Source organism: Podarcis raffonei, chromosome 13, assembly GCF_027172205.1.
Source record: "Podarcis raffonei isolate rPodRaf1 chromosome 13, rPodRaf1.pri, whole genome shotgun sequence".
Taxonomy (NCBI): domain Eukaryota; kingdom Metazoa; phylum Chordata; class Lepidosauria; order Squamata; family Lacertidae; genus Podarcis; species Podarcis raffonei.
The window spans coordinates 49,762,868-49,790,014 of record NC_070614.1 but is presented as its reverse complement, the minus strand read 5'-3'; the positions used below and the strand labels follow the sequence as shown (position 1 = coordinate 49,790,014).

General features: G+C 48.3%; 1 protein-coding gene across 1 annotated transcript in view; it reads right to left on the bottom strand.

Annotated features, from left to right (window-relative positions):
* Window positions 1-9,781: 9,781 nt before the first annotated feature.
* Window positions 9,782-27,147, bottom strand: part of CPNE6 (copine 6) — a 31,770-nt gene continuing 14,404 nt past the window's right edge. Inside the window, exons 5-17 of the mRNA XM_053361797.1 lie at window positions 26,027-26,101; window positions 24,812-24,895; window positions 22,361-22,450; window positions 21,120-21,218; window positions 19,307-19,393; window positions 16,931-16,990; window positions 16,003-16,136; window positions 15,873-15,927; window positions 15,712-15,763; window positions 14,597-14,730; window positions 13,626-13,859; window positions 11,604-11,777; window positions 9,782-10,098 (exon numbers count right to left, since the gene is read on the bottom strand). Coding sequence (XP_053217772.1) covers window positions 11,655-11,777; window positions 13,626-13,859; window positions 14,597-14,730; window positions 15,712-15,763; window positions 15,873-15,927; window positions 16,003-16,136; window positions 16,931-16,990; window positions 19,307-19,393; window positions 21,120-21,218; window positions 22,361-22,450; window positions 24,812-24,895; window positions 26,027-26,101 — 1,227 coding nt within the window. The 3' untranslated portion in view covers window positions 9,782-10,098; window positions 11,604-11,654. The remainder of the gene's footprint in view (window positions 10,099-11,603; window positions 11,778-13,625; window positions 13,860-14,596; window positions 14,731-15,711; window positions 15,764-15,872; window positions 15,928-16,002; window positions 16,137-16,930; window positions 16,991-19,306; window positions 19,394-21,119; window positions 21,219-22,360; window positions 22,451-24,811; window positions 24,896-26,026; window positions 26,102-27,147) is intronic.

Genomic DNA, 27,147 nt, shown 5'->3' with positions numbered 1-27,147 from the left:
GGTTGCAAAGTCACCAGCAGGATGCGCTGCACTTTATTAAGCTTAAATTTAAGATCTGCAAAGTATAGAATGCACGGGTGTCAGCTGCACAATTGTGTATCGGAGCCGCAGTTACACTTATTTCTCCTTCTTCTGGCACCCCACCTGCACTGTTCATTTCCCTCCAATGACCACAGTGCGGCCTAGTAGTGGCTGCCTTTTATCTTGCGGTGACAACCATGCGGGGTGGGTTAGGCAGGGGGAGACCACGACCGGCCTGAGAGAACCCAGCAAGCCTCATGCCTGCTGAAGGCTGACTCCCATGCGAATCTGCCTTGGGGTTTCTTCCTCGCTGGCTGCAATGCGGCACCCATCGGGCAGCCGCTCTGAGCATCCTGCCACGGCGCCACTTTCCGCTTCCTCCTCAATTACTTTCCCCGCCACAATCTGAGGCTTCTTCTATAGAGCACGCCAGCCAACTGAGTTCCCTCCAAGTCCCAGGACATCTTGCTATGCTGTTCCCATTGTGCTGGTCCAAAGGGACGGTTGTGCCAGGCTAGCAGGAGGTGGGTGGGGAAGGTGCCAGGGCAGGGAGCTCATCAGGCTGCCAGGATTTGCTCCCTAGGCATCTCTCTGGTACCTGTTGCAGGAATTTATGTATAGGTTGGGGGGGCTGTTGCCCCTCCAGCAGATATGCACATGCAGCCCACTACCAAAACCAGCAACAATCACTTTTGTGACTTTTGTGATTTGTCCCCACAAAACACTTCATCACAGTTTCTTCCTATCTATTCAAAGGGCCTTTGCTGCACAATACCAAATGTAAGAATTCACTGATCAATGCATCTATGTACTGGCTCACTGGGAAAACTTCAGAAATTCATATAGACATGTGAGCTCAGCTCCTCAGCAGCCCCTCTGCCTGAGTGATAATCCCTGGCATCCTGATACCTGAGTGCCAGGCAGGTAGCCATTCCAGAAATAACAAACCCAGATGAAGACAAAAGGGTGTGATTAACTTGGCTGGGAAACAGGGAGATGTAAATATCTCTTTTGTTACACTTGATGGGTGTTTGGTGGAGGGCAAGGAGAACCACGGGGCAGGGTCCAGGATGCTCAGATTACTGCCACCAGACCTCCCCTTTCATGATGTAACCGTGATGAATGAGTGATGTAGTTGGGGGGGGGATGTGACATGGGGATTAGCAGCTAATAAAAGTTTGGGTTCCCTTTTGTTCGGGGCTTCCATCTTGTTCCACCTTGTGGCAGGTGGGAGTCCTGTCTCAACAGTCTTCAATAAAGACCAAGTCTACTGGCTGCTGTTTTGCTCTGGTATTCCTGGCTGCTGTCCTTGTTTTTTTTTTGTCCAAGGGAGCCTTCAGATTTCTCCGTTAACATACCCAAGGTGGGTCAGAGAATGCAGCAACCTGTGGTTGCCTAGCAACCATGGAGCTCACCCCCCATACCTTACCTCACTGCCCAGCAAAGCAGCCAGGCTTGCAATCACTAACTAGGCCCGAGCGGTTGCCTAGCAACCAGGCCTAACTCACTTCTCCCTTTCTCCCAGCACTGCAACAACAATTTTATTAATTTGCTTTATTTTCGTTGTTGTTTTCCTCAAAGCCTCCAAATGGCTTAGTGTGGTGCACAGGCTACCCCTTCCCCTTGCAACAAGCCTGCGAGGTTGTCTAGCCCACAAAGGTCCCCTTTGACGTGCAACACCAGCCACCAGATCCACATTTAAAGCACCATTGTGCCACTATAAACACTCATGGCTTCCCCCAAAGGATCCTGGGAAATGTAGTTGTTTGGAGACCCTCCACAGAGCTACAGTTCCCAGAGTTCCCTGGGAAGAGGGATGGATTTTCCTGAACCCCTCTTAAGAACTGCAGCTCTGTGATGGAGGGGAATGGGGCTCTCCTAACAACTATGGTTGCCAGAATTGTTTGGGGGGGAAGCCATAGGGATTAAAGTGGTACAAAAGCGCTTTAAATGTGTGGTGTAGATTTGGCCAGAGAGGGTGACCCTGGGGAGACAGAACAAGGGCAATGCACCCGCTTCCCAAAGGGGCCTGATTAGGGCTGCCATACGTTGGGTTTCCCCTGATATTTCCGGGATTTCAAAAGTGGAATTGACATCTGGGGGGGGATTTCCGAAAGACAGCGCTTTGTCCTGGATCTTAGACAAGTCAATCGAAAAATTGTGTGTTTTTGTGTTGGTAGAAAACAACTCAACAATTTTGGGGTTGGCTTCTGAAAGATCCATACTCCTGCACCACCAAATTTTTTTAAGGTTTCATATTTTATCGTGTTTTTAGTATTCTGTTGGGAGCTGCCCAGGGTGGCTGGGGAAACCTAGCCAAATGGGTGGGGTAGAAATAAATTATATAATAAATAATATGATTATTATTAAATTGGCCCAGGAGGTTCTGGGAGCCGACTCTTGTACCAGACATAGACCACATTCACACCATACATTTAAAACAGCCCTGGCTTCCTCCAGGTAATTATGGGAATTGTAGTTTGCTAAGGCTGCTGGTAGGGACGCGGGTGGCGCTGTGGGTAAAACCTCAGCGCCTAGGACTTGCCGATCGTATGGTCGGCGGTTCGAATCCCCGCAGCGGGGTGAGCTCCCGTTGTTCGGTCCCAGCTCCTGCCCACCTAGCAGTTCAAAAGCACATCAAAGTGCAAATAGATAAATAGGTACCGCTTTATAGCGGGAAGGTAAACGGTGTTTCCGTGTGCTGCGCTGGTGCTGGCTCGCCAGAGCAGCTTCGTCACGCTGGCCATGTGACCCGGAAGTGTCTCCGGACAGCGATGGCCCCTGGCCTCTTAAGTGAGATGGGCGCACAACCCTAGAGTCGGACACGACTGGCCCGTACGGGCAGGGGTACCTTCAAGGCTGCTGGTAGTTGTTAAGAGTTCCCCTATTCCCCACACAGAACTACAATTCTCAGAGCGGTTTAACAATCAATCCCTCTTAACAGGGAATTGTGGGAACTGTAGTTCTCTTGAGGGCAATATGTATCTCCTTTCAACTCTCAGCACCCTTAACAAACTACAACTCCCAGATTTTTTTTGGGGGGGGGGGCACCAAGATTGTTCCAAGTAGTATCAAAGTGCTTTAAATGCACTTTAATTTGTGCCCAGGCACAGCCCCAGAATTGATTTTCAAGATAGAAGCTAGTCCATATGAAAGCAATTAACATAACTAAGCTGACTAAGCACACACACAGTGTTTCCTTTCGATTCTGCAGAGAGCAGGGCTTTAGGGCTGGCGTTCTCCCTTCCAGGAAAGCTTGGACCAGCTGATGCTTCTCTCCACCGAAAAATGAAACAACGCTGGAGGATGCGCAGGCAGGGAGATTTAGGATCTCCGCTTCCTCCCACTCTGAGCTCCCAAATATCAGACTTGGTAACAAACAGCGCTGGAGCATAATTAAAAATTCCACAGCTGCAAGAATTCATAATGCCATCTGAGAGACGCAGACGCAAGCAATATATGTGATGATACCAAAGGAAGTGGTGTGGATACTACTTTTGCATCTGAGATCTGTGGCTGACACAGCAATACCCCCCCATGCAAATCTTCTGATAATAACGGCTCCCGCAAGCAGGTGTGATTTCACAATAGCACGCGCACACACACCGAGAGCGAAATGGGAATCGTTGAATGCCCTGTGCACGGAGAAAGCCATCAGTGATAAATATCTTAGCAAGGTGTTGGGGGGTGGGGGAATAGAAATGGACTGCCATCAAGGCAAAATGAGACTCATAAACTTAGTTTTCCTGTAAACAGAAAAGCTGGCCCGCGCATGCAAGTGGGAGAGTTTTGTTCTGCTCCTGTGAAACTTACTTCAGAAAATGGACCCTACAAAGGCTTCTGCCATTTAGGGATTGGTTGGGGGGGGAATATGCTATGTAGTGAAGTTCTCACCCGGTAATCCAGGTTTGCTCTCCCCCCCCAACTCCACATTTCCTAACTTTGGAGAACCCTTCCCATCCCTGTTCATTTGTCTGCTGACAAACTCCTGCATCCTGCAAAGGATTATGGGAAGCACAGGATGGCAACCTTCCTAGAATATACCTGCCCTTCAAACATCGGTTTTATACCAGTTTAAGCATCACGGCTCCCCCAAGATATCTGGGGAATTGTGAGAATCCTCTGTGGGATGACATTTGAAACTGGGATGGCGATGGGAAGGGACACGGGACCCACAGCTGCAACCATTTACACTGGGCCTGTTGGGTCGACTTGAGAGAGTAAAAAGTGTGCTTTCTGGGAGACGTGTTGGCAAACTGATTTGGAAGGTGGCTTCTCCGCCATGGCTGATCTCACGCTAAGGAAGCAAGGAGAGGCTTCTGAGGCACTCTGGGGTCCCTGTGAACACAAGTTCAGGAACCGCTAATCAAATAGGTGCCGTTCCTTGGTGTACTTTGCAAGACACCAGCTTGATAAACGCCGACCTCTTAAGCCTCAAGGAATTTTTGAAAGCAATTCTGGCGGAGAGCAGGGCCAGGGTAGGAAGCTTCCATGTAATCACCGCGTAGCCTGGGGACTCCGATTTAGCTGAGGCGGCCGGTTCTGCGGCGCACTCAGCACAACAGCAAATCCAATCTGCACGTGCGCTCCACATCACGAGAAAGCGTCTGCAGAGCAAACCGCTCCTGCTGCCTTGTATCTGTGAGCTGGCTCGAGTCAGCACCTGCCAAATTTCAGAGCTGGAGTGGATATGGCACCTACAGAAGGTGTACATACATGGCACAAACCTACAGTTTGCTAAACGGCAAAGAGTGCTTCTGAGCATGTGCGAAGGGTATTTCTCAGTAAGTAGGGCGGCTGCTGTGCATAAATGCTTAAGGCTGGGGGAAAGGATCAACACCAGCAGTTTAAAGCACACCCGATGCACACATAAGTTACAGGGAACCAGGCAGAGGGCCTTCTCGGTGGTGGCGCCCTCCCTGTGGAACACCGTCCCACCAGATGTCAAAGAGAACAACTACCAGACTTTTAGAAGACATCTGAAGGCAGCCCTGCTTAGGGAAGCTTTTAATGTTTGATGTATTACAGTATTTTAATATTTTTTTTGGAAGCCGCCCAGAGTGGCTGGGGAAGCCCAGCCAGATGGGCAGGGTATAAATAATAAATTATTATTATTATTATTATTATTATTATTATTATTATTATTAAGCACTTTGTTTCCCCCAAAGAATGCTGGGAACTGTAGTTTTCTCCCCACAGAACCACAATTTGCAGTATCCTTAACAAACGACAGCTCCCAGGATTCTTTGGGGGAAATAATGTGCTTTGAATGGATGGTGCAGAACTGCCCCATTGTAATGGGTCATATGTTAGCTATACTCAGCCTGGATGGACATAACAAACTTAAATCCATTAGTTTCCTTGGGTCTACTCTGATTATGGATTCAACCCAGCGGGTTCTTTTTAAGTAACAGGGCCTGATGTATTCAGAAACCATTCCACGGCCGGCTTCCATTCCCGAAACAGCCTTGGCGCCAGGAGAACAACTACGTATCACCACCAGATTAAAAGGGTTTCTCAGAGGTTACCACAAATGAAAGACGAGGGAACACCGCAATGGAAGGAAGCCGTGCCAGGAGACTCATCGCAGCCCAGCTTGGGAAACAGGGCCTCGGAAGAAGAAAGCAAATGTCGTCTTTGCCTCCTTTTAAATAAATTAATTCCCAGCTGGTGCTGGTTGTGGCCGTTGCACGGTGAGGAGGCCTCACTCTGCACATGCTCAGAGGTAATGCCATTTTGATTAATACTTTGACAAGTATACTTCAACTAATAATAATAATAATAATAATAATAATAATAATAATAATAATAATAATTTATTCTACCCCACCCATCTGGCTGGGTTTCCCCAGCCACTCTGGGCAGCTCCCATTCGAATATTAAAATACAGCATTAAACATTAAAAACTTCCCTAAACAGGGCTGCCTTCAAATGTCTTCTAAAAGTAGGATAGTGGATTATTTCCTTGACATCTGATGGGAGGGCGTTCCACAGGGTGGGTGCCACCACCAAAAAGGCCCTCTGCCTGGTTCCCTGTAACTTTGCTTCTCGCAATGAGGGAACCGCCAGAAGGCCCTCGGAGCTGGACCTCAGTGTCTGGGCTGAACAATGGGGGTGGAGACGCTCCTTCAGGTATACTGAGCCTTTGAGGCCGTTTAGGGCTTTAAAGGTCAGCACCAACACTTTGAAGTGTGCTTGGAAATGTACTGGGAGCCAATGCAGGTCTCTCAGGACCAGTGTTATATGGTCCCGGCGGCCGCTCCCAGTCACCAGTCTAGCTGCCACATTTGAACATGCCTTGTCGACCACTTTGATCAGCGGAACAGACACTTTTACAAGCGCCATATCACCTGCAAGGAACTAGTCTTTTAGTTTGGCAGCACGTCTGAACCTCCCTGCCTTTGCTGTCCAGTTTTTGACATCTGCTGAAACCTTTTCTGTTTATGCGATCTTTTATTACATATGATTGTTCTTACTCTGTTGCCTATATCCATATCCTGATAATATCATCATGCCTCCTTGTTTTTCAAGCCTGTTGATTTTATTGGAATACTTTTTTCTCTCTCTCTTTTATGTGTGTGACATGAGAGAGGGCCTTTTCTGCAGTGGCACCCAGATTGTGGAATTCCCCCTCAGGAGAGGTTAGACTGGCTCCCTCTTTATCCACTGGCAGGATAAGACCTTCTTGTTCAGACATTGCCAGGGGGCAATTTTAGTTGATGGAAGATCAAACAGTTCCTTAAAGTTGCCCCCTTTCACCACCCCCCTCCATCCCAGCATTGGGAACAATGAATCTGAAAATTTCAGTCTCTTTCAATTTCTCGTTTTGCCCTTCTTGACTCCTCCACCTCGGTTTGCAAAGTGTATTCTTAAAAAGTCCTCATGAAAATCCATCAGGATCTTAGATGTGTGTCTGCATGCTCTTGTCCATAACACGTGCATTTTTGCAAAGCGATTTCCCCGAATGCAGTGCATTTTCACCAGTACAGTAGTACCTTGGTTCTCGAACTTAATCCGTCCGACTCCCGAAATGGTTCAAAAACCAAGGCGCGGCTTCCGATTGGCTGCAGGAGCTTCCTGCACTCAGCTGGAAGTCGAGGAAGTTGTGTCGAACATTCAGCTTCCGAAAAACATTCGCAAACCGGAACACTCACTTCCGGGTTTGTGGCATTCGGGAGCCGATTTTGTTTGACAACGAAGCCATTCGGGAACCAAGGTACCACTGTAATACATTTTAACGCATCACTGGCCTGGTATAGGTAAAGGTAAAGGGACCCCTGACCATTAGGTGCAGTCGTGGCCGACTCTGGGGTTGCGGCGCTCGTCTCGCTTTACTGGCCGAGGGAGCTGGCGTACAGCTTCTGGGTCCTGTGGCCAGCATGATTAAGCCGCTTCTGGTGAACCAGGGCAGCACATGGAAACACCATTTACCTTCCCGCCGGAGCGGTACCTATTTATCTACTTGCACTTTGACGTGCTTTCGAACTGCTAGGTTGGCAGGAGCAGGGACTGAGCAACGGGAGCTCACCCCGTCGTGGGGATTCGAACCGCCGACCTTCTGATCGGCAAGTCCTAGGCTCTGTAGTTTAACCCACAGCGCCACCCGCGTCCCTGGCCTGGTATCTATGTGCATTTTTGTACACGTCGAAGAAACGCATTGCAAAATTCAGAGAAGTGCAAAGGTCAAAAGACGGTTGTGGTTTGGTTCTCGGGTGGTTTCACAGAGCCATAGAAGGGTGGGGTTGGAAGGGACGCCCCCCCAAAAATATTCTAGTCCAATCCCCTGCAGTGCATAGCTAAAGAATTCCTGACGAATGTTCATCTAACATCTGTTTAAAAACCTCTAAGGAGGGAGAGAGCCCCACTTTTCTGAGGGAGTCCGTTCCACTTTCAAATGTCTCTTTCCACTGGAAAATTCTTTCTCATTTACAGTCGGAATCTCCTTTCATGGAATTTGAATCCATTGGTTCAGGTCCTACCCCCCGGAGCAAGCAGAGAGTGTGAAATAGATAGGTTCACCTTCAAATGTGAATTTAATCCAATTTCTCCCCCGCAATTCTATCCTGGGGAATCTCCCACCCAGCTTATTGTGGCCCCGGGCTATCACTGGGAGAGTTCTGCAGCCACCATCCTCCATTTATCAGCATTGCGTGACTGCGCTCAAAACAGCTAGCTCCAAGAGCCGCATATGCGATCGGGCGCTCTGCATAAATAAGTAAAGGCAAGTGTTTTCCGGGCCCCTCACTTTGCAGAGAATTGCTGCTTATCAAGGGAGAAGCAACTTAGTGAAGGGGGTTGCAGGCATCCATTCCTCGCCCCACTTCTGGACTTTTATGCAAGCGAACTTAGCATCTTCTAATGCACGCTCCATCGTGGCTCTCGGGGGAGGAAATATGAAAAAGCAGGCATAAATTCTTTATGGCATACAGGAAACCGAGGCTCCGAAAGACACAGTGCTGGCCCAATGTTTACTTTCTTGCCATAGGCCTCAGCTCACCCCGGGCGAAGCGCTCTCTGTTGAATTTCTGTCTGCTGTGCAGCTGTTCAAAGCCAGAGGGCAATTTCAGCAGCCAGGGCTCCAGCCTGACCCGTAAGCCACTGTGTCCTTTGATGGGCCACGGGGAACAGATTGGCTGTGCTTCCTTGTTTAGTGGTCTAGCTAAGGCACTCTGTGCATGCTCAGAGGCACCCTTCACAAATTTCCGGGGGCTGGCTGAGTTAATTATGCTAAGCCATTGTTTCTACCACTTAGTAGGTTTATTTCCCCTATTTACAACCCCTGATGGTGCCTATGGGGTGCTCTCTCTCCCTCCCAGCCCCTATCTCCCGTCTGGGTCCCGATCCCAATATGGTTTGCTTGGCACATCTCCTCTGAGATCACTGCCTGCCTCCGGAACAAAGGCATGCACTCTTGCCAAATGCCAGGAAATGGGGATTGCCAACATCTGCTGGCCAATATCGATAATCTCTCCACTAAATTAAATTTCACTCTGTTTTCATTTTATGTTGCATGCATTATTTCGCAGAATCAGGGGCCCTCGAGGGTCATCTAATGTTTGAAGTTTTATTCTGTTTTTAGTGTTCTGTTGAGAGCCGCCCGGAGTGGCTGGAGAAACCCAAGCCGGATGGGTGGGGTATAAATAATAAAATGATTATCATCATCATCATCATTATTATTATTATTATTATTATTATTATTATTATTATTATTTAGCTGAACCTGTCACAATGCAGGAATCACGGCTAAGGAATCCCTGACTGATGACCTGTTTAAAGATCTCCACTGAAGGAGAGCTGCTGGCTGTAATTGGCTTTGAGTTAACTTTTTGCAAGAAGGAAAGAAAGCCGACGAATGATTCTAATCAATAAAAAAAATATGGACGTTCACCGCTGCGAAAACAGGTGCCGACCGTCTCCTGTTTTTCTAGACTTTCGCGAAAGATTAGAGGCGGAGAGAAGAAGGAGGGGGGAGAGAGCCCCGTTTTTTGGGGGGAGACAAGCTAGTGAAGCTGAGGCTCCAATACTTTGGCCACCTCAAGAGCAGAGAAGACTCCCTGGAAAAGACCCTGATGTTGGGAAAGATGGAGGGCACAAGGAGAAGGGGACGACGGAGGACGAGATGGTGGGACAGTGTTCTCGAAGCTACGAACATGAGTTTGACCAAACTGTGGGAGGCAGTGGAAGACAGGAGTGCCTGGCGTGCTCTGGTCCAGGGGGTCACGAAGAGTCGGACACGACTAAACAACAACAACAACAAAGCTGTGTTCAAGAGAGCTGGTTTATTAAAGGAGATGGGAGTCACAGTCGCAGGCTTATCTGGGGTGAGGATCTGTGAGGGGGGAAGGAGGAAGATGGGGAACAGCTGAGAACGTCTGGATGGAATGCAGTTCCCGCTGCCGTCCTGAGTCGTGGGTGGAGGCCCAAGGTCAGAGGCGAAGTGCGCTCTCTCTCTCTCTCTCTTTCTCTTTCTTTCTCTTTCTCTCTCTTCCCCACCAGAAGAGGCAGAGGGGAGGGTGGGAGGGCGCCTACAGGACCGAGGGCTGGAAGACAAAGGTGTGGGGAAAGAGAAACAGGCACCTGTGCAGAGAAAGAGGGGAGGGGAAGGAAGGAGAGAATCTGTGAGCCCAGGTGTGCGCATGTCGCAAAAAAGGGGGACCCACTTTATAGCAACCCCCTCCAGGGGGCAGGTCCAGATTTCAGGGAGTCTTCAGCTGGAGGGGACATACAGTAGACCCCCTTTTCCATGGCTGCCCTCCTGCCTGCGGACACCATTTTGCGCCCCCTCCCCAGCGCTTCGTTCTGAGGCATTGTGGGAAAATACGCTGCCCCGCTTCCACCAGCAGCCATGATTGCCGCAGGATAGCACATTGCTTGCGCCAGAGGCATCATGTATGCAAGTAGAAACAGGGGATGACGAAACAGCCCACCCATCTCTAGAACTCGCCTCCCGTCTGGCGTTCCCGTCGTCCACCAACTGATAGTGGCCCCAAATTCAAAGGCAGCCATCTTGGGACGTACCTGCCATTTTGCCACTGCCTACCCAAAAACCCTCTGGTTTTGATTGATCAGGTTGATATTCCCACCCTTCCTCAACGGAGACACGGTGCGGCGCAACGGATCGAGTAGCGGGTTCAAATCTCCACTCAGCCACAACCATAGCTGTCAACGTTTTCCTTTTTTTAAGGGAAATTCCCTTATTCTGAATAGGATTCCTCGCAAGAAAATGGAAAAGTTGACAGCTATGGCCACAATGCTCACTGGGTGTGGCCTTGGGCTAGTCACCATCTCATCTACCTCACAGGGTTGTTGTGGGGATAAAATGGGGAGGAGGAAAACCATGTCCATTACCTCAAGATCCTTGGAAGAGATCGTAAAGGTAAAGGTAAAGGGACCCCTGACCATTAGGTCCAGTCGTGGCCGACTCTGGGGTTGCGGCGCTCATCTCGCTTTACTGGCCGAGGGAGCCGGCGTACAGCTTCCGGGTCATGTGGCCAGCAGGACTAAGCCGCTTCTGGCAAACCAGAGCAGCGCACGGAAACGCCGTTTACCTTCCCGCCGGAGTGGTACCTATTTATGTACTTGCACTTTGACGTGCTTTCGAACTGCTAGGTTGGCAGGAGCAGGGACCGAGCAACGGGAGCTCACCCCGTCGCGGGGATTCGGCAAGTCTGATCTGATCGGCAAGTCCTAGGCTCTGTGGTTTAACCCACAGCGCCACCCGCGTCCCTTATAATATAAATGTAAATGTAATATAAATGTAATAAATAAAATAAATGAGTTTGTGTAGTTGCTGCCTCATTCTCCACTCACTGCAAGCCTGCGAGGTAGTGTTCCTGGCTATAGGGGGGGATTTGAACCCAGGACTCACCCCCCCACCCCCCCGCTTGTTGAAATTCAAGCGCTTAGGCCCATTTTGTCATTTCACCGAATCTCAGCTCTCAGCCCATCTGTGGATCAAAGCTTCCGCTGTCGTCTTCCTCTTGTCAACACCCTCCCACTCTCCCGTCAATCTCCATCTTTCCCATGTCTCCGTTATCTCCATCTGCTTCCTGCCCCCGCACACCCCCTTTCGGGAAACTCACATTAAGGTGCTGGACAGACCATGCCCATGGGGGGATAGGTGCGTGTGGGTCTCACTGGGGCAGGGGGGGAGAGGACCTCTGTGTTGCCGGGGCGATGCCTTTGCTGCCATAGTATTCCACCACCTGTTTGGGGACCTCAGCCAGAACACACTTGGCCAGAGCGTTGGGTGGAGCCTAGACAAGGAAAAAATATATATTTAAAAATGCAGTCAAACCAACAATCTGTGCCTTGCTAGATAGGGCACACGACAGGGGCTGAAGCTCACAGAGTTTTCCTGCAAATTGGCTACACAGCAGACGTTATATTTTCTGAGAATCCGGAAAAATAATCTCTCAAAGGATCTGTTGATGGCATTCTACCATTGTACTGTGGAGAGTATATTAACTTATGGTCTGTGTGTGTGGTTTGGGAGCTGCACGGTCAGGGAAAAAACAATGCTGTCCAGGGTTGTAAAGACTGCGGAGAGAATAATTGGGTGCACTCTTCCCACCTTGGATCAAATCTATGCTTCCAGGTGCCATAAGAAAGCTTCAGAGATAGCGCAGGATAGTGCACACCCCGGAAATGATCTCTTTCAGCTTCTGCCTTCTGGAATAAGGGACAGGGTTATAAACCAGCTGCCTGAGAAACAGTTTCTACCCAAATGCGATTTTGGTTTTAAACGCAGTGTAAGGTAGTCTCTGTGGGAGTATATTGTATTTAATTATGGGGTATCAGAGTTTTTAGGGGGTTAACCAGGCTGGGATAGCTGGGATAGCAGGCTTGTTGGTTTTTGAATGTCTGATGTAGATTTTTTCAATTTTGTTGTTCTGTATGAGACAATGACAATAAAGATTATCGTATCGTATTGTATCGTATTGTGAGACACTCCCACTGGACCCTGACAGGCAGAGGGCATAGCTAAATATTTCCTCTCATCCTCTCTTTTTCGTCTCTTCAACCCCCAAGTCAGAAATGAGGGAACATCAGCTAGGTCTGAGCTTCACCCTTTTAAGCTAGACCGGAGGATATCTTTGTAACCGAATCACCATTTTAAGCCACCTGAGCAAAGCTGCTGCAGCTGTTACTCTCCAGCAAGCATTCCGAGTGAGTAAATGTCTTTTTTACCTTTTGCAAGGTTGTCTCTGCGATTATTGTTTTAAGGGGCAGAAAAAGGGGGAAATAGCAGGAGAATCCCGTCTGCCTTAAGGCATCCTGGATTGTTAAACTGAAAAGCCAAAGACTAGCCTGTCTAAGCTTCTCTTTAAGCTGCAAAGGGATTCACTCATCTTTCTTTCTTTCTTTCTTTTTTGTTTTTTTTTTGGATGGAATTACAAATTTGGTAGATCAGGGAAATGCTGTGGATGTAGTGTATCTTGATTTTGGTAAGGCTTTTGAGAAAGCTCCCATGATTCTAGGGACTTGAAAACGTGACGAAGGAAGGAAAATCTTTAATAAATACAGCGAACGCTTGGGTTGCAAACATGATCCATGCGGGAAGCACGTTCGCAACCTGCAGTGCTGCGTCTGCGCACGTGCGCGTTGCGATTCAGCGCTTCTGTGCATGCGCAAGCACCAAAACCTGAAATTAACCTGTTCCGGTACTTCTGAGTTTGGCGTGGTGAACAACCCAAAATTGCGCAACCTGAAGCATCTGTAACCTGAGGTATGACTGTATCATAGAATCTAGTCCAGGCTTCCTCAAACTTGGCCCTCCAGATGTTTTGAGACTACAGTTCCCATCATCCCTGACCACTGGTCCTGCTAGCTAGGGATCATGGGAGTTGTAGGCCAAAAACATCTGGAGGGCCGCGTTTGAGGAAGCCTGGACTATGGAACTTGCTGCCACAAGAGGCAGTGACGGCCACCAAGCTAGATAGCTACTAGTGACTACTAGTTATTGAGCACACCCCCAGCTGCTGGGTGTGGCCCCCGTCCCAGGAACAAAGAATAGCCTGCTGGATCAGTTCCATAGTCTAACCATGCAAAGAAGGACCTCTTTTTATATCTGCGGCCTGAAGTCTCCAGGGAGGCTCCCTCACCTTCTTGAATTCACGGAGCGGCACAAACTGGACGATGTCGCGGACGGCCCGGCCTTCGTCGGACTCCAGCATTCCGCGGTCGCCATTGAGCTCTCGCATGTCGGAGAAGTCGGCGTTGCCGATGCCCACGATGATGATGGAGAGGGGAAGGCGGGAGGCCCGGACCACAGCGTCACACGCCTCGGGCATGTCGCTCACCACGCCGTCCGTCAGAATCAGCAGCACACGGTACTTCTGCGGAGAGGGAGAGGCGACGGGGTTGGACCCAGGCCCAAACTCAGCCAGAACCTCCCCTGGGCTCCTTCCCTCTGCTCCAAATACAGTGGTACCTTGGGTTAAGAACTTAATTCGTTCCGGAGGTCCGTTCTTAACCTGAAACTGTTCTTAACCTGAGGCACCACTTTAGCTAATGGGACCTCCCGCTGCCACCGTACCACCGCTGCGCCATTTCTGTTCTCATCCTGAAGCAAAATTCTTACCCCAAGGTACTATTTCTGGGTTAGCGGAGTCTGTAACCTGAAGCGTATGTAACTTGAAGCGTATGTAACCCAAGGTACCACTGTAAAGGTAAAGGACCCCTGGACGGTTAAGTCCAGTCAAAGGCGACTATGGGTTTGCGGCGCTCATCTCGCTTTCAGGCCAAGAGAGCCAGCGTTTGTCCACAGACAGCTTTCCAGGTCATGTGGCCAGCAAGACTAAACCGCCTCTGGGACAACGGGACACCATGACGGAAACCAGAGTGCATGGAAAAGCCATTTACCTTCCTGCCACAGTGGTACCTATTTATCTACTTGCACTGGCGTGCTTTCAAACTGCTAGGTTGGCAGGAGCTGGGGCAGAGCAATGGGAGCTCACCCCGTTGCGGGGATTCGAACCACCGATCTTCCGATCGGCAAGCCCAAGAGGCTCAGTGGTTTAACCCACAGCGCCACCCGTGTCCAATGCCCCCCCCCCGGCGCATCTTCACGTACCGTTGGCAGCCCTGTTTTCTCCTCCTCAGCTGCAGGAGCCGCCACCTTGTTGATGATGGGGGCGACGTTGGTTGGGCCATAGAGCTGGATCTGGGGCAGGCAGCGTTTGTAGGCCTCAATCACACCGGCGATCCCTGTGGGGGACGAATGGACAGGAAATGAAGGAGCAGAAATGCTTCTATACTACGAATGTGAGAACAGCTTGCTGGATGAAGTCAATGCCCAGAATCCTGTTCTCATACAGTGGTACCTCGGGTTAAGTACTTAATTCGTTCTGGAGGTCCGTACTTAACCTGAAACTGTTCTTAACCTGAAGAACCACTTTAGCTAATGGGGCCTCCTGCTGCCACCGCGCTGCCAGTGCACAATTTCTGTTCTTATCCTGAAGCAAAGTTCTTAACCTGAAGCACTAATTCTGGGTTAGCAGAGTCTGTAACCTGAAGCGTATGTAACCTGAGGTACCACTGTAGTGGCCAAACAGTGTTCAAAATTAACCAGGCACCAGGCGCATTATGCATTTGGCGCAGGTCCCAGACCCTCCAAGTGTCCTTATTTTCCAAGGACAGTCTGGATTTACAGAAGCCGTCCCAGTTTCTGATCTGATCCCGCAATGTCCCGCTTTTCCTTATGACATCCCTATTTTCATCGGAGAAAATTATAGGCAGTTATCTGACCCCCGAGCCAAGGAGATATGTAACTTTACAACCTTTAGAAGACATCTGAAGGGAGCTCTGTAGAGGGAAGTTTCTTTTAATGTTTAATTATGTTTTTTATATATGTTGGAAGCCGCCCAGATTGGCTGGGGCAACCGAGTCAGATCATGGGCAGGCATCAGGTTGGAAAACGATGGCCTATCCTCGCCCAAATCTTTGCAACAGAGGGTCTGTACATGTGCTATGTTTAAAAGACTCCCCACAAAGGACCAGGGAACACCCCTGTTTTATTTCTTAAGGCCTCTAGAGCTTTCTTCCTCTCCAGTGTCAATCCATTCCTTCCCACACCCCGATTCCCTCAAAAGCCCCAAGTTTTCAGTCTCAACCTCTGCCCTAAAATATCCCCCTGTTGAGAAAGGCTATAAATCATCCGCCTTTCCTAAACGCATCTGATCTTCGTACTTTCACATTCCGGGTTGTCCGGCTCAAAGTTGATGGCGAAATCGTGAGACACCTAGGAAAAGACAAAGGAGGAGAAAAAGGTCAACGAACAAGAACAGAAGAAGATGAATGACTCACCGCCAGCCCCGTCTAATCTGATCCCAGAATCCCCCGGGCTTTACCTCAAAGTCTGGAGGAATCCGTGCGCCGAAGCCAAACGCCGGGAACTGCTTGTCGCTGGAAGAGAAAAATCTGGGTCACCGAAGAACGAGCGGCACGGCTTCCTGCCCGCGTGCAGAGCGCAAACGTTACCTGTCATAGTCCTGGCAGATCTCGCCCACGGAGGACAAGGTCTTCAGGTATTCGTTCGGCTCCTTCGGGTTGATGAAGTGCAGGGAGTGTTCGCTGCGGGGGTCTCCGTTGGAGGCTGTGAAGTCGATGGCCACCTGGGCAAGCGAGAAAGCAGAGCGGGGGGAACCAGGGTTACGGTGTCCTCTTGACAAAATCCGGGATCACACACCCCTTTTCGCCAACAAGCTCGCTGGGGGAGGCTTGAGACGGCCGCTCCCTAACCTGCGCTTCCCCTCACGTTACTTGATCAGAGAACAGCGCCCCAAAATCAGGAGAAGTGCAAAGAGTGCAACGTTGTTGATTTGTGCAGCTCGGCTGCCGTGTAAGCGGACACACAGACCCTGCGCTCTGGTGAACATTGTGCACGAAGATACACACACTGCACACTCATTGAAAGTAACTTGTGAAGGAACGCGCCTTACACCAAGGTAGATCTTCCCTGAGTTGTTCACCCCCTCTTTGCCCTCCTGAGGTCTTTTGCCCACTAATTCCCTTTTTCCTTTTTTTTCCTCCCCCCCTTTTTTAACACTATAAACACATTTATATACAGTGGTATCTCAGGTTAAGTACTTAATTCGTTCCGGAGGTCCGTACTTAACCTGAAACTGTTCTTAACCTGAAGCACCACTTTAGCTAATGGGGCCTCCCGCTGCCGCCATGCCTCCGGAGCACGATTTCTGTTCTTATCCTGAAGCAAAGTTCTTAACCTGAAGCACTATTTCTGGCTTAGTGGAGTCTATAACCTAAAGCGTATGTAACCTGAAGCGTATGTAACCTGAGGTACCACTGTACATGTTTCCAAAATGCAAACAACAACAAAAAGACAAAAGGGAAAAAATACTTTTCATAAACAATAATATCACCAAATTCATAATTCTCTTTTTCTTACCGTGAAGGAAATTTGTAAACCACCCATGATGTAATCCAGGAAGGTGTGAACTTTCTCCATCTGCAAAGGGAAAAGGGGGAAAGGAATACTGTCAGCCATTTTCAAATTCCCCCAATTTCTGGTGGCTCCCCACTCACAACCCCTGAAGTTTGGTCAGCCTTCCCTAGGGACTCAGTGTGGCAGATCCCGCCCTGTGGAACTCCCTGCCAGTAGAAGTTTTGCAGGAACTGTCCTTGCCTTCTTTCAGGCGTCTTCTGAAAAATATATTGTTTAGATGGGACTGATGGAACCCCAAAGGTCCAGCTCCCTTGCCCTGCCGGATGAAGCAATCCCTGATTCTGCATCGAGGCTCCAGCAGCCGCCCACCCAAACAAACAATAATTAGCAATTTGACTCATCTGTTCCTGAGAACAGTTTTAGGAAGAGGGCAAGGTTTGCAATTGCTGAGGTTCTCAAGAGCATCACGAAAGGCTTTAATCGCTTTGCACTAATTAAGCGCTTCTCAGCTTAAGAACTTCAAAGGCAATTGCCTGGTTTTTTTGGGGGGAGTTGTTTTCGAATGCTCAATATTCCCTAGACCACATTCTCTGCATGCAAAAATTGGTTGAGTGGAGGCAACCAAGAATGGGTCCGATGGTCGAGAACAGGGGTCAGCAAACTTTTTCAGCAGGGGGCCGGTCCACTGTCCCTCAGACCTTGTGGGGGACCAGACTATATTTTGAAAAAAAATAAAAATGAACGGATTCCTATGCCCCACAAATAACCCAGAGATGCATTTTCTATAAAAGCACATATTCTACTCATGTAAAAACACCAGGCAGGCCCTACAAATAACCCAGAGATGCATTTTAAATAAAAGGGCACATTCTGCTCATGTAAAAACACGCTGATTTCCGGACCGTCCGCAGGCTGGATTTAGAAGGCGATTGGGCCGGATCCAGCCCCCGGCCCTTATTATTATTATTATTTTAAAGGTGGTTTCTACATGTCTTGTAGAGGGAAGTGAGGGGCCGATGGCGGTCGCCCACCTAGAAAGGGAGCCCATCTAGGAGAAGGAAAACTCTGATCCTAAACCTCCACTGTCTTGTGGGCTATCTACGGATGAAAGGGCTAAGGAGTAAACCCTACTCAGATCCGAAATGGAGTCCCTAAGATGGTTGGATGGCGCTTTGTACGCCTCCTTCCAGCAACTTCTGCAGCCAATCTGGTGCCAAACGTCTTGCTCTGCTTTCCTTTGGTTCACATCAGCCAGGCTGAGAGGGGGGTCATAGAATCATAGAATCATAGAGTTGGAAGAGACCACAAGGGCCATCGAGTCCAACCCCCTGCCAAGCAGGAAACACCATCAGAGCACTCCTGACATATGGTTGTCAAGCCTCTGCTTAAAGACCTCCAAAGAAGGAGACTCCACCACACTCCTTGGCAGCAAATTCCACTGTCAAACAGCTCTTACTGTCAGGAAGTTCTTCCTAATGTTTAGGTGGAATCTTCTTTCTTGTAGTTTGGATCCATTGCTCCGTGTCCGCTTCTCTGGAGCAGCAGAAAACAACCTTTCTCCCTCCTCTATGTGACATCTTTTTATATATTTGAACGTGGCTATCATATCACCCCTTAACCTCCTCTTCTCCAGGCTAAACATGCCCAGCTCCCTTAGCCGTTCCTCATAAGGCATCGTTTCCAGGCCTTTGACCATTTTGGTTGCCCTCCTCTGGACATGTTCCAGTTTGTCAGTGTCCTTCTTGAACTGTGGTGCCCAGAACTGGACACAGTACTCCAGGTGAGGTCTGACCAGAGCAGAATACAGTGGCACTATTACTTCCCTTGATCTAGATGCTATACTCCTATTGATGCAGCCCAGAATTGCATTGGCTTTTTTAGCTGCCGCGTCACACTGTTGGCTCATGTCAAGTTTGTGGTCAACCAAGACTCCTAGATCCTTTTCACATGTACTGCTCTCAAGCCAGGTGTCACCCATCTTGTATTTGTGCCTCTCATTTTTTTTTGCCCAAGTGCAATACTTTACATTTCTCCCTGTTAAAATTCATCTTGTTTGTTTTGGCCCAGTTCTCTAATCTGTCAAGGTCGTTTTGAAGTGTGATCCTGTCCTCTGGGGTGTTAGCCACCCCTCCCAGTTTGGTGTCATCTGCAAATTTGATCAGGATGCCCTTGAGTCCATGTCATCCGGGCACCCCAGGACCTCCAGACACACTGCCCAGGCTTGTGCCCCAAGGAGGTCACGTTGGTGCTGCAACGCAGCAGCTTGACTTCACCCCCAGAGGCACACTCCATTGTCTCTCAGGACAGACAGATGCCAGCAACAATTCCCTAGGTTGTCTGTGCAACATGATAACGACAACCTCCGGACTGCCAACTTACCTTGCACTGAGCGAGGACGATATACCCGGAGTTCTTGTAGTGCTTTTTCTTTTCTTGATATTTATGGTTAATACATTCCCATTTCACCTGCCGGGAGAGAAGCATACAGGGTTATCTGAGCACCACGTGACATCTGAAGGCAGCCCTCTTTAGGGAAGCTTTTAATGTTCAACAGACTACTGTATTTTAATACTTTGTTGGAAGCCGCCCAGAGTGGCTGGGGAAACCCAGCCAGATGGGTGGGTTATAAATAATAAACCATTATTATTATTATTATTATTATTATTATTATACAGACCATCAGAGTCAAAGGAGAGCCTTGCTGGATCCGTCCAGGGGCTCACAGAGGCCACCACTCTACTCCTCGAGCTGGCGGAGCAGGCAGAATATTATAATAATAATAATAATAATAATAATAATAATAATAATAATAATAATTATTATTTATACCCCACCCATCTGGCTGAGTCTCCCCAGCCACTCTGGGCGGCTCCCAATCAAATGTAGAATAATGCAGGAATTCTGCCCACAGCCGTTCCCAGGTGGGCTCGAACCACCAGCCTTCTGGTTAACATCCAGACGAATTGACCCATTGTGCCAAAGGAGGGAACAGGTGCTTCCAGCGCGCTCCAAAACCGGAGACCTGGGCCAGAGCGGGGAAACTTCTCTGCCCAAGAACGGGAGAGGCGCTTGCCAGAGGTGGGCGTGGCCAGGAGCAGAGGGGCGGGGCCAGAAGAAAAGGGGTGGAGCAACCGGTGCGACTCTGGCCTTTGCACAGTAATATCCAAGCTATGCTGATCAGAAAGTCAGCAGTTCGAATCCCTGCGACGGGGTGTGCTCCCGTTGCTCGGTGCCTGCTCCTGCCAACCTAGCAGTTCGAAAGCACATCAAAGTGCAAGTAGATAAATAGGTACCACTCCAGCAGGAAGGTAAACAGTGTTTCCGTGCGCTGCTCTGGTTCGCCAGAAGTGGCTTAGTCATGCTGACCACATGACCCGGAAGCTGTACGCCGGCTCCCTCAACCAATAAAGCGAGATGAGCGCCGCAACCCCAGAGTCGGCCATGACTGGACCTAATGGTCAGGGGTCCCTTTAACTTTATCTTTTATCCCAGCCGTATAGAAGGCAGGTGTTTGCTCACATACGAGATAACCAGCCTCTCTCCTCCAAACCACGGTTTTGATCGACCTCTGTTGCGTCCCTTTGCATCGTATCCTCCCCCCCAAAATACACATTTTCCAGGATTATTGGGGGCAAGGAGAAAAGGACTGGGAAGATTTCTGCAGTCAAAGATTCCTGTATTCCGGCATTTGCCAGTATAGTGGTACCTCAGGTTACATACGCTTCAGGTTACACACTCTGCTAACCCAGAAATAGTGCTTCAGGTTAAGAACTTTGCTTCAGGATGAGAACAGAAATCGTGTTCCGGCGGAGCGGCAGCAGCAGGAGGCCCCATTAGCTAAAGTGGTGCTTCAGGTTAAGAACAGTTTCAGGTTAAGAACAGACCTCCGGAACGAATTAAGTACTTAACCCGAGGTACCACTGTACAGGTGTTGGACTTCAAGGCTTAAACCAGAGTTGGCTGGCCTTCTTGGGACAGGGGACCCATTCAGCCACAGCTCACCTGCCGCATATCAGCAGTGGGTGTGCCCTAAAGTGGGCGTGGCCTCCCTCTCACGCAGGACACGCCCCCTCCCATAACTAAGGGGCCGTCACCAAATTCCGTTTTCACGCGAGGCCTGTCCTCACTCTTCTCCGCTTTCCTCGCTGCCCCACACCCCGGAGCATCATTCCCGGCTGGCCGTTCAAACTACCTCATCCCCCGAGGAAGCCTGAAGCATCTCCTGGAAAGTGGTGCTGAACTCGCCGATGTAGTCGTGCTTTCCGCTGGAGTCGTGGTCGTAGATGATGCACTAGGAGGAGAGGAGTAGAAAGCAGGTGAGAGGCTGGGAATGGTGACCGGGTGCCCTGGGGATACCTGCTCCTGTGGTTTGTCTGCCCCCCCCCAATGCAACAAACAAGTTCAAGTCCCATCAGTATTGTGGGAAATCCCGATGTGAGACCCAGAATGATTGAAATTGTCTGTTCTAATTGCCTGTGGCTTCTAATCCCAGAAGAAAAGGTTTCCGCAATACAGTTGTACCTCGGGTTACAGACGCTTCAGGTTACAGACTCTGCTAACCCAGAAATATTACCTCAGGTTAAGAACTTTGCTTCAGGATGAGAACAGAAATCGTGCGGCGGAAGCGGGAGGCCCCGTTAGCTAAAGTGGTGCTTCAGGTTAAGAACAGTTTCAGGTTAAGAACGGACCTCCAGAATGAATTAAGTTCTTAACCCGAGGTACCACTGTACTGACGGAATGCGAACATGTTAATTTAATTTTAATTGAATGCTCTTTGCTCAGCCAAGTTTACGCAAACGTTTCTAAGCATATGGACTTAAGTTCAATGGGTTCTAATCCCCTGGGGAAATGTGCTTAAGATGGGGGGAAGAAGAAGAAGAAGAAGAAGAAGAAGAAGAAGAAGAAGAAGAGGAGTTTTATTTATACCTGTCCCAACACCTGAAATCATGAATGCAACACACAGAAACATGCACACACAGAGAGAGTCCAGCCATTATTTATCATTATTATAACAACTTATTATTATTTATTAAATTTATATGCTTCACTTCATCAAAATATCCCAGGGTGGTATATAACACCATGCCACCTTATAGCCTAGGCTTGCCATAAATTAGGAAAATTCCTGACAAGTCCTGGTTTTCGGGCATAGAACTGGCATCAAGGAGGAATTGGCAAAATGTCAGGGAAAACCCAAATGCATGGTTTCCCCAAAAAAGCTCAACAGGTGTCAGGAATTTTACTTTTTGAAATATGCCACCCCTATTACATCCCTATATAAATATAAGAAAAATAAAAATAACATTATTTTTACCCTGGGTGCCTGGGTCCCAATGTGCGCCTGTTTCCCCGTAGGTCCTTGACCCCCTGCCCTAACCCCGGCCCCCACCCCTTTGACTCTCCTGGAGTTCCTGCGCTCCAGAGGACGCTCACCCGGATGCTTTTCCCCGGATCGCAGCTGCACAGGGACTGCAGGGAGACACGGAAAGGTTGCCATCGGGGGCTCAGGTTGTTCTTCACCACCTGGTGCATGAAGGGAAATGCACAAAAATCAAGTAGACCCACAAACTGGTACCAAAGACGTTCCCGCCCTCCTGTCACTTGCATTACACAACTTCCTCTCCCTAAAATGGATCTCTACTCTCCTGTCCAGGCCAGCATAAAGCGACGGGGACTTTTTGGTGGCTGCACCGAAATTCCAGGATACCCTTCACAGAGAGTTCTGTCGAGCCAGCCTTGCCAGGATGTTTTGGTTTGGACCTTGAGACTCTTATCTTACATGAAGCGGCTTGTTTAAGCACTGTATCTCATCTGGCTGGGTGATTGTCATGAACATTTTGAATGTACCAAATTGCTTCTAGACCTTATTGTTGTACACCGTATCTGCAAAACTGGCACTGTTACGAGCCCCCAAAATACTGTATTTACGCAGGTGTAATGCACACCGTTTTTTCGGCCAAATTACAATGCATAATTTAAGGTGCGCATTAGATTTGATGCCACCTTTGCGTTCGCCAGCAAATACTTTTTTGGTTTCAAGGTTCTGAAAATTGAAGCATGCATTAGATTTGATGGCGCCTTAGACTCAAGTAAATATGGTACTTGTTTTGCAGTTGCAAGAAATCAACCTTTTCGTGTGCTGGAATGAGCACTTTGGAACTCACTGCTTATTGATATCAAGCAGGGGCCTTCACTGTGTTTTTTAGAAACATTTTTGCCTAGGCAAGCCTAACCAGACACATAAATGTTAAGTTTCAATCCCTTTTGTTTGTTTATTTATTTCATATACTGCCCTTCACCCGTAGATCTCAGGGCTGTTCACAGCATTAAAAAAACAAGATTAAAACACTGTTTGCTGTTCATTTTAAATTATCTCTCTATGTGTTGTTAACTGTTTTTGATCAAAACCTTTAATATTTCTTGTAAACTGCTTAAGAGGTTTGTGTACAATCAAGAGGTACATGGATTTTGTTAAGTAAAAGAAAATAAATACCAGTACTTGGGTGAAAATCATTGTGGGGAAACTGCGGACAAACTCAGAAAATATAAACCAGCACCATCAGCAACAACAACCTTAGCCGTGTTGCTGCTGCTGCTATTGTTTTGCAAATGTTTGCCAACTTACTTAAGAAGGCTGCTGTCAAGTAAGAGTAAACTACACTGAACTAGATGGACCAAAACGGTCTGGGTTTAGGGTGGAGCAACTTCCTGTGTCCCTAATCTTATATATTCCCATACTTAAAAGGGGATGGAGGCAAAGCTATGTGTGGATCAGCTCAGCGGCTGCGTCTCCGCGGCAGATTGCGTGGGAAAAGAAATTCTGATTCAGAGGTTCCAGGCAGCTGGTGTCTTTGGCAAAGACTCTGTTTATGCCAATGCAACTGGTTAAAATGGATCCATTAGCCTTCAATGGTTTGACCACCCAAACATCTTTTCCCGCTGCCTGACAGCATCTCTTCCTCATGGCCCTATCACACACACCCTGCCTTCAAGTCATTCTTCTCCACCTTACGTGCAATTTCATCTTCCCAGTCCATGGATGAATCGGAAGATGATGATTGCAGTATTATAGGGTTGACATACATCCAGATATTTTTAGATTGTCTGGGATTCAAGTGGCGGAATTAGGGGGGGGGATTTCAAAAAAATCAGGTTTTTTGCCAACAGAACCAGGAAGTGCCTTTTGGGGAGTTATTTTCCAAAAAAAATAAAGCTCAACAACTTCTTTGTGTTCGGATTTCTACTTCTTGAAATACACGCACACACTCAATGGTTAAGGTAAATGACCCCTGGACGGTTAAGCCCAGTTAAAGGCGACTATGGGTTTGCGGCGCTCATCTCGCTTTCAGGCCGAGGGAGCCAGTGTCCACAGTTTTCCGGGTCATGTGGCCAGCAGGACTAAACTGCTACTGGCGCATGGAGGACCTTGATGAGTGCCAGAGTGCATGGAAACGCCGTTTACCTTCCCGCCACAGTGGTACCTATTTATCTACTTGCACTGGCATGCTTTCGAACTGCTAGGTTGGCAGGAGCTGGGGCAGAGCAATGGGAGCTCACCCTGTTGCGGGGATTCGAACTGCCGGCCTTCAGATCAGCAAGCCCAAGAGGTTCAGTGGCTTAGACTACAGCGCCACCCACGTCCCTATATATATAAACACACACACACACCGTGCCTTTTCTCCTGACAGGGACTCAAGGCGGCTTAAAGATAAAACAAGAACAGCTAAAGATATTGGCAGGGGGCATTAAAAATGATTAAGCATTAATAAAATTAAAACTGCATATACAGCACACAACCAGCCCCCTCATTAAAAGCAGCCAGTTCCTAAAACTTCCCCTTAGTCCTCTGCCGCTAAGCACGCCATGCAGCCCATAATAGCTCACCTCTGTCCTCCAGACCAGGTGTTCTTTCTCGTTGCTGTTGACCTTATAGATCTCCAGGAAAGGATCGGATTTGCTGAAGAAATCCTACAAGGATCAGGGAGAGGGTTCAGTCGTCTGAATGCTATGGGGCAAGACAGAGCTGAGGTTTGGCTAGGGATGGGGGGCTTAATCAGTCAATTTCAGTTTCCATCAGCTTCTCATTTTCCCAGTCTTACATTCATTTCTCCAGATTTCCACATCAGCTTTCTTTCTTTCTTTCTTTTTAAAGTCTTTATTTAAAAAAATTTTTGAAAGTACAAACGAAAAATGAAACGACGGAAAGCAGATGTAGAGGCTGAGTCACTAACATAACCAGCTTAAGACAGCTCGATAACGAGGCATACTGATAATCTTAACTATTTCTTTCTCCTTTATGTTTTCTTTACAGTGTTTCAAGAATTAGCTCAAAAGATCCTTGGTCTAGCATACATCAAGGGCTTATTTAAATCAGTAAACACATCAATTCAGCTTGTGATTTTTTAAAAAGTGTCCTTGCGAACATTCATCAGGATTTTAGTGTGACTTTATGCAAATATACCTAACAGGCGACCAAATCTCCCCCTTTCTCCACTTCCACATCTAGAAATGTATGATTGATGAGATAATCCTGTCTATTGGACCAACTCCAAACACCTCAAAATGTGGCCAGTTTTCGGGTTCCACAGAGCTCTGCTCTGTGTGATCTGCCTTGTGGCTGCAGTCAGCCATTTCAGCTCAGCGGTGATTTCAGCTTGTGGAAGTTAGCCAGGGCTGCATACCAGCCTAGCATCCCATCCTCGTCGCCAGTGAAGTCTAGGTGGGTTCCAACAAGGCAAGACACAGTGATAACAGCAAGAACCTTTATTGAACGTACATTGCTGGGAAACAGAGGCAAAGCAACTGCCTATATACATTTCTGAAAGCCTGGGCCACTCCCACTCCCAATGTGATTGGCTGTCTAAACTTCCACACTGCGAATCAGGACTCAAGAGTTGAAGGGCCAATGGCAGAGGCCCAAATCCTGAAATGTTCTGTGATTGGATGTCATGTATCCAATCAGAACACGGGAGCTCAGAATCCTCAGTCCAGACTCAAGCTCAGGCAAACACAGACCACTGAATACATTCCTCAAAGTGAAGAAGAGTTCTGTGGAACTCGAAAAACCACTTTTTTTTTGCAAGGCTGCTTTTTACCTACCTTGTCGTCAAGCTCCTGCCCATGAAATTCCAGCTGCACAAACTCGTTGGTTCTGGAGACCTCCTCTGCTTCAATCTGCGGTGATACAAGTCCCAGGTGGATAAACATCTCCAAGCCTTCATTCTGCTTTCTTGAACACAGGCCTTCTGACTACCATAAAACAAACTTGCAGTGTGCCAAATGCCCCCCCCCTAAACCCCTGGCACTGGCCCTGTCCCCCCCCCATAGACTGTGCTTAAATATAAGAGAGTCGCCGCATACCCATGTTCAAAAACTGAGCGGCTGACCTTTAGTCGGTCATTATCTTTCAGCTAACCTACCTTACAGGGGTGTTGTAAAGGAGCGAAATGAGGGAGTGGGGAGCCATGATCTCCTTGGGGAAAGGCAGGCTATCAGCGTAATGCAAAACAAACAAGCACACTATGAACAGGCCATCTTGGCTCCGGAAATCAGAACAGGTGATTCCAGAAGCCTCGTGTAAGTAAGCCAAGCTGCAGAGGTGGGTGGAAATTGAGGTTATGGCCAGGCAGCCAGGGCAAAAACTCCTTCGGACTTCAAGGCACCAGATTCACCCAACTCAATTTATATTCCTATGTTCCATTCCTGCCCATATTGACAAACGACAGCTGAATTAATGTGCACGCCACTTAATGCCAAGACAGGTGAACAGTTTCCACGTTTAAAAACCAATCTGACAAGCATTCAACACCCAGGATTTATTTTATGTTGTGGGGAGGCAGGACACCCCCCTGTCATTATCCTCTGTCCGGCTCCATCTAGCAGATTTGGAATGAAATGTCTCAACAACAGTTCTTTTAAATTACTTTCTTTTGATCTCAAGCGCTCTGAAGAATCTGTCAAAATCTTCCTGCAATTTCTACTTTTAGTTGAGTGTTTTTATTTATTTACTTGATTTAGGGGGCCAGCTTCCCTCCTGCCCCCATAATTAAAATACGAAGTAAAGAAAACCCATCGAAACATTAAAACATATACCGTATTTTTCACTCTATAAGACGCGCCAGACCACAAGACGCACCTAGTTTTTGGAGGAGGAAAACAAGAAATAAAATATTCTGAATCTTAGAAGCCAGAACAGCAAGAGGGATTGCTGCGCAGTGAAA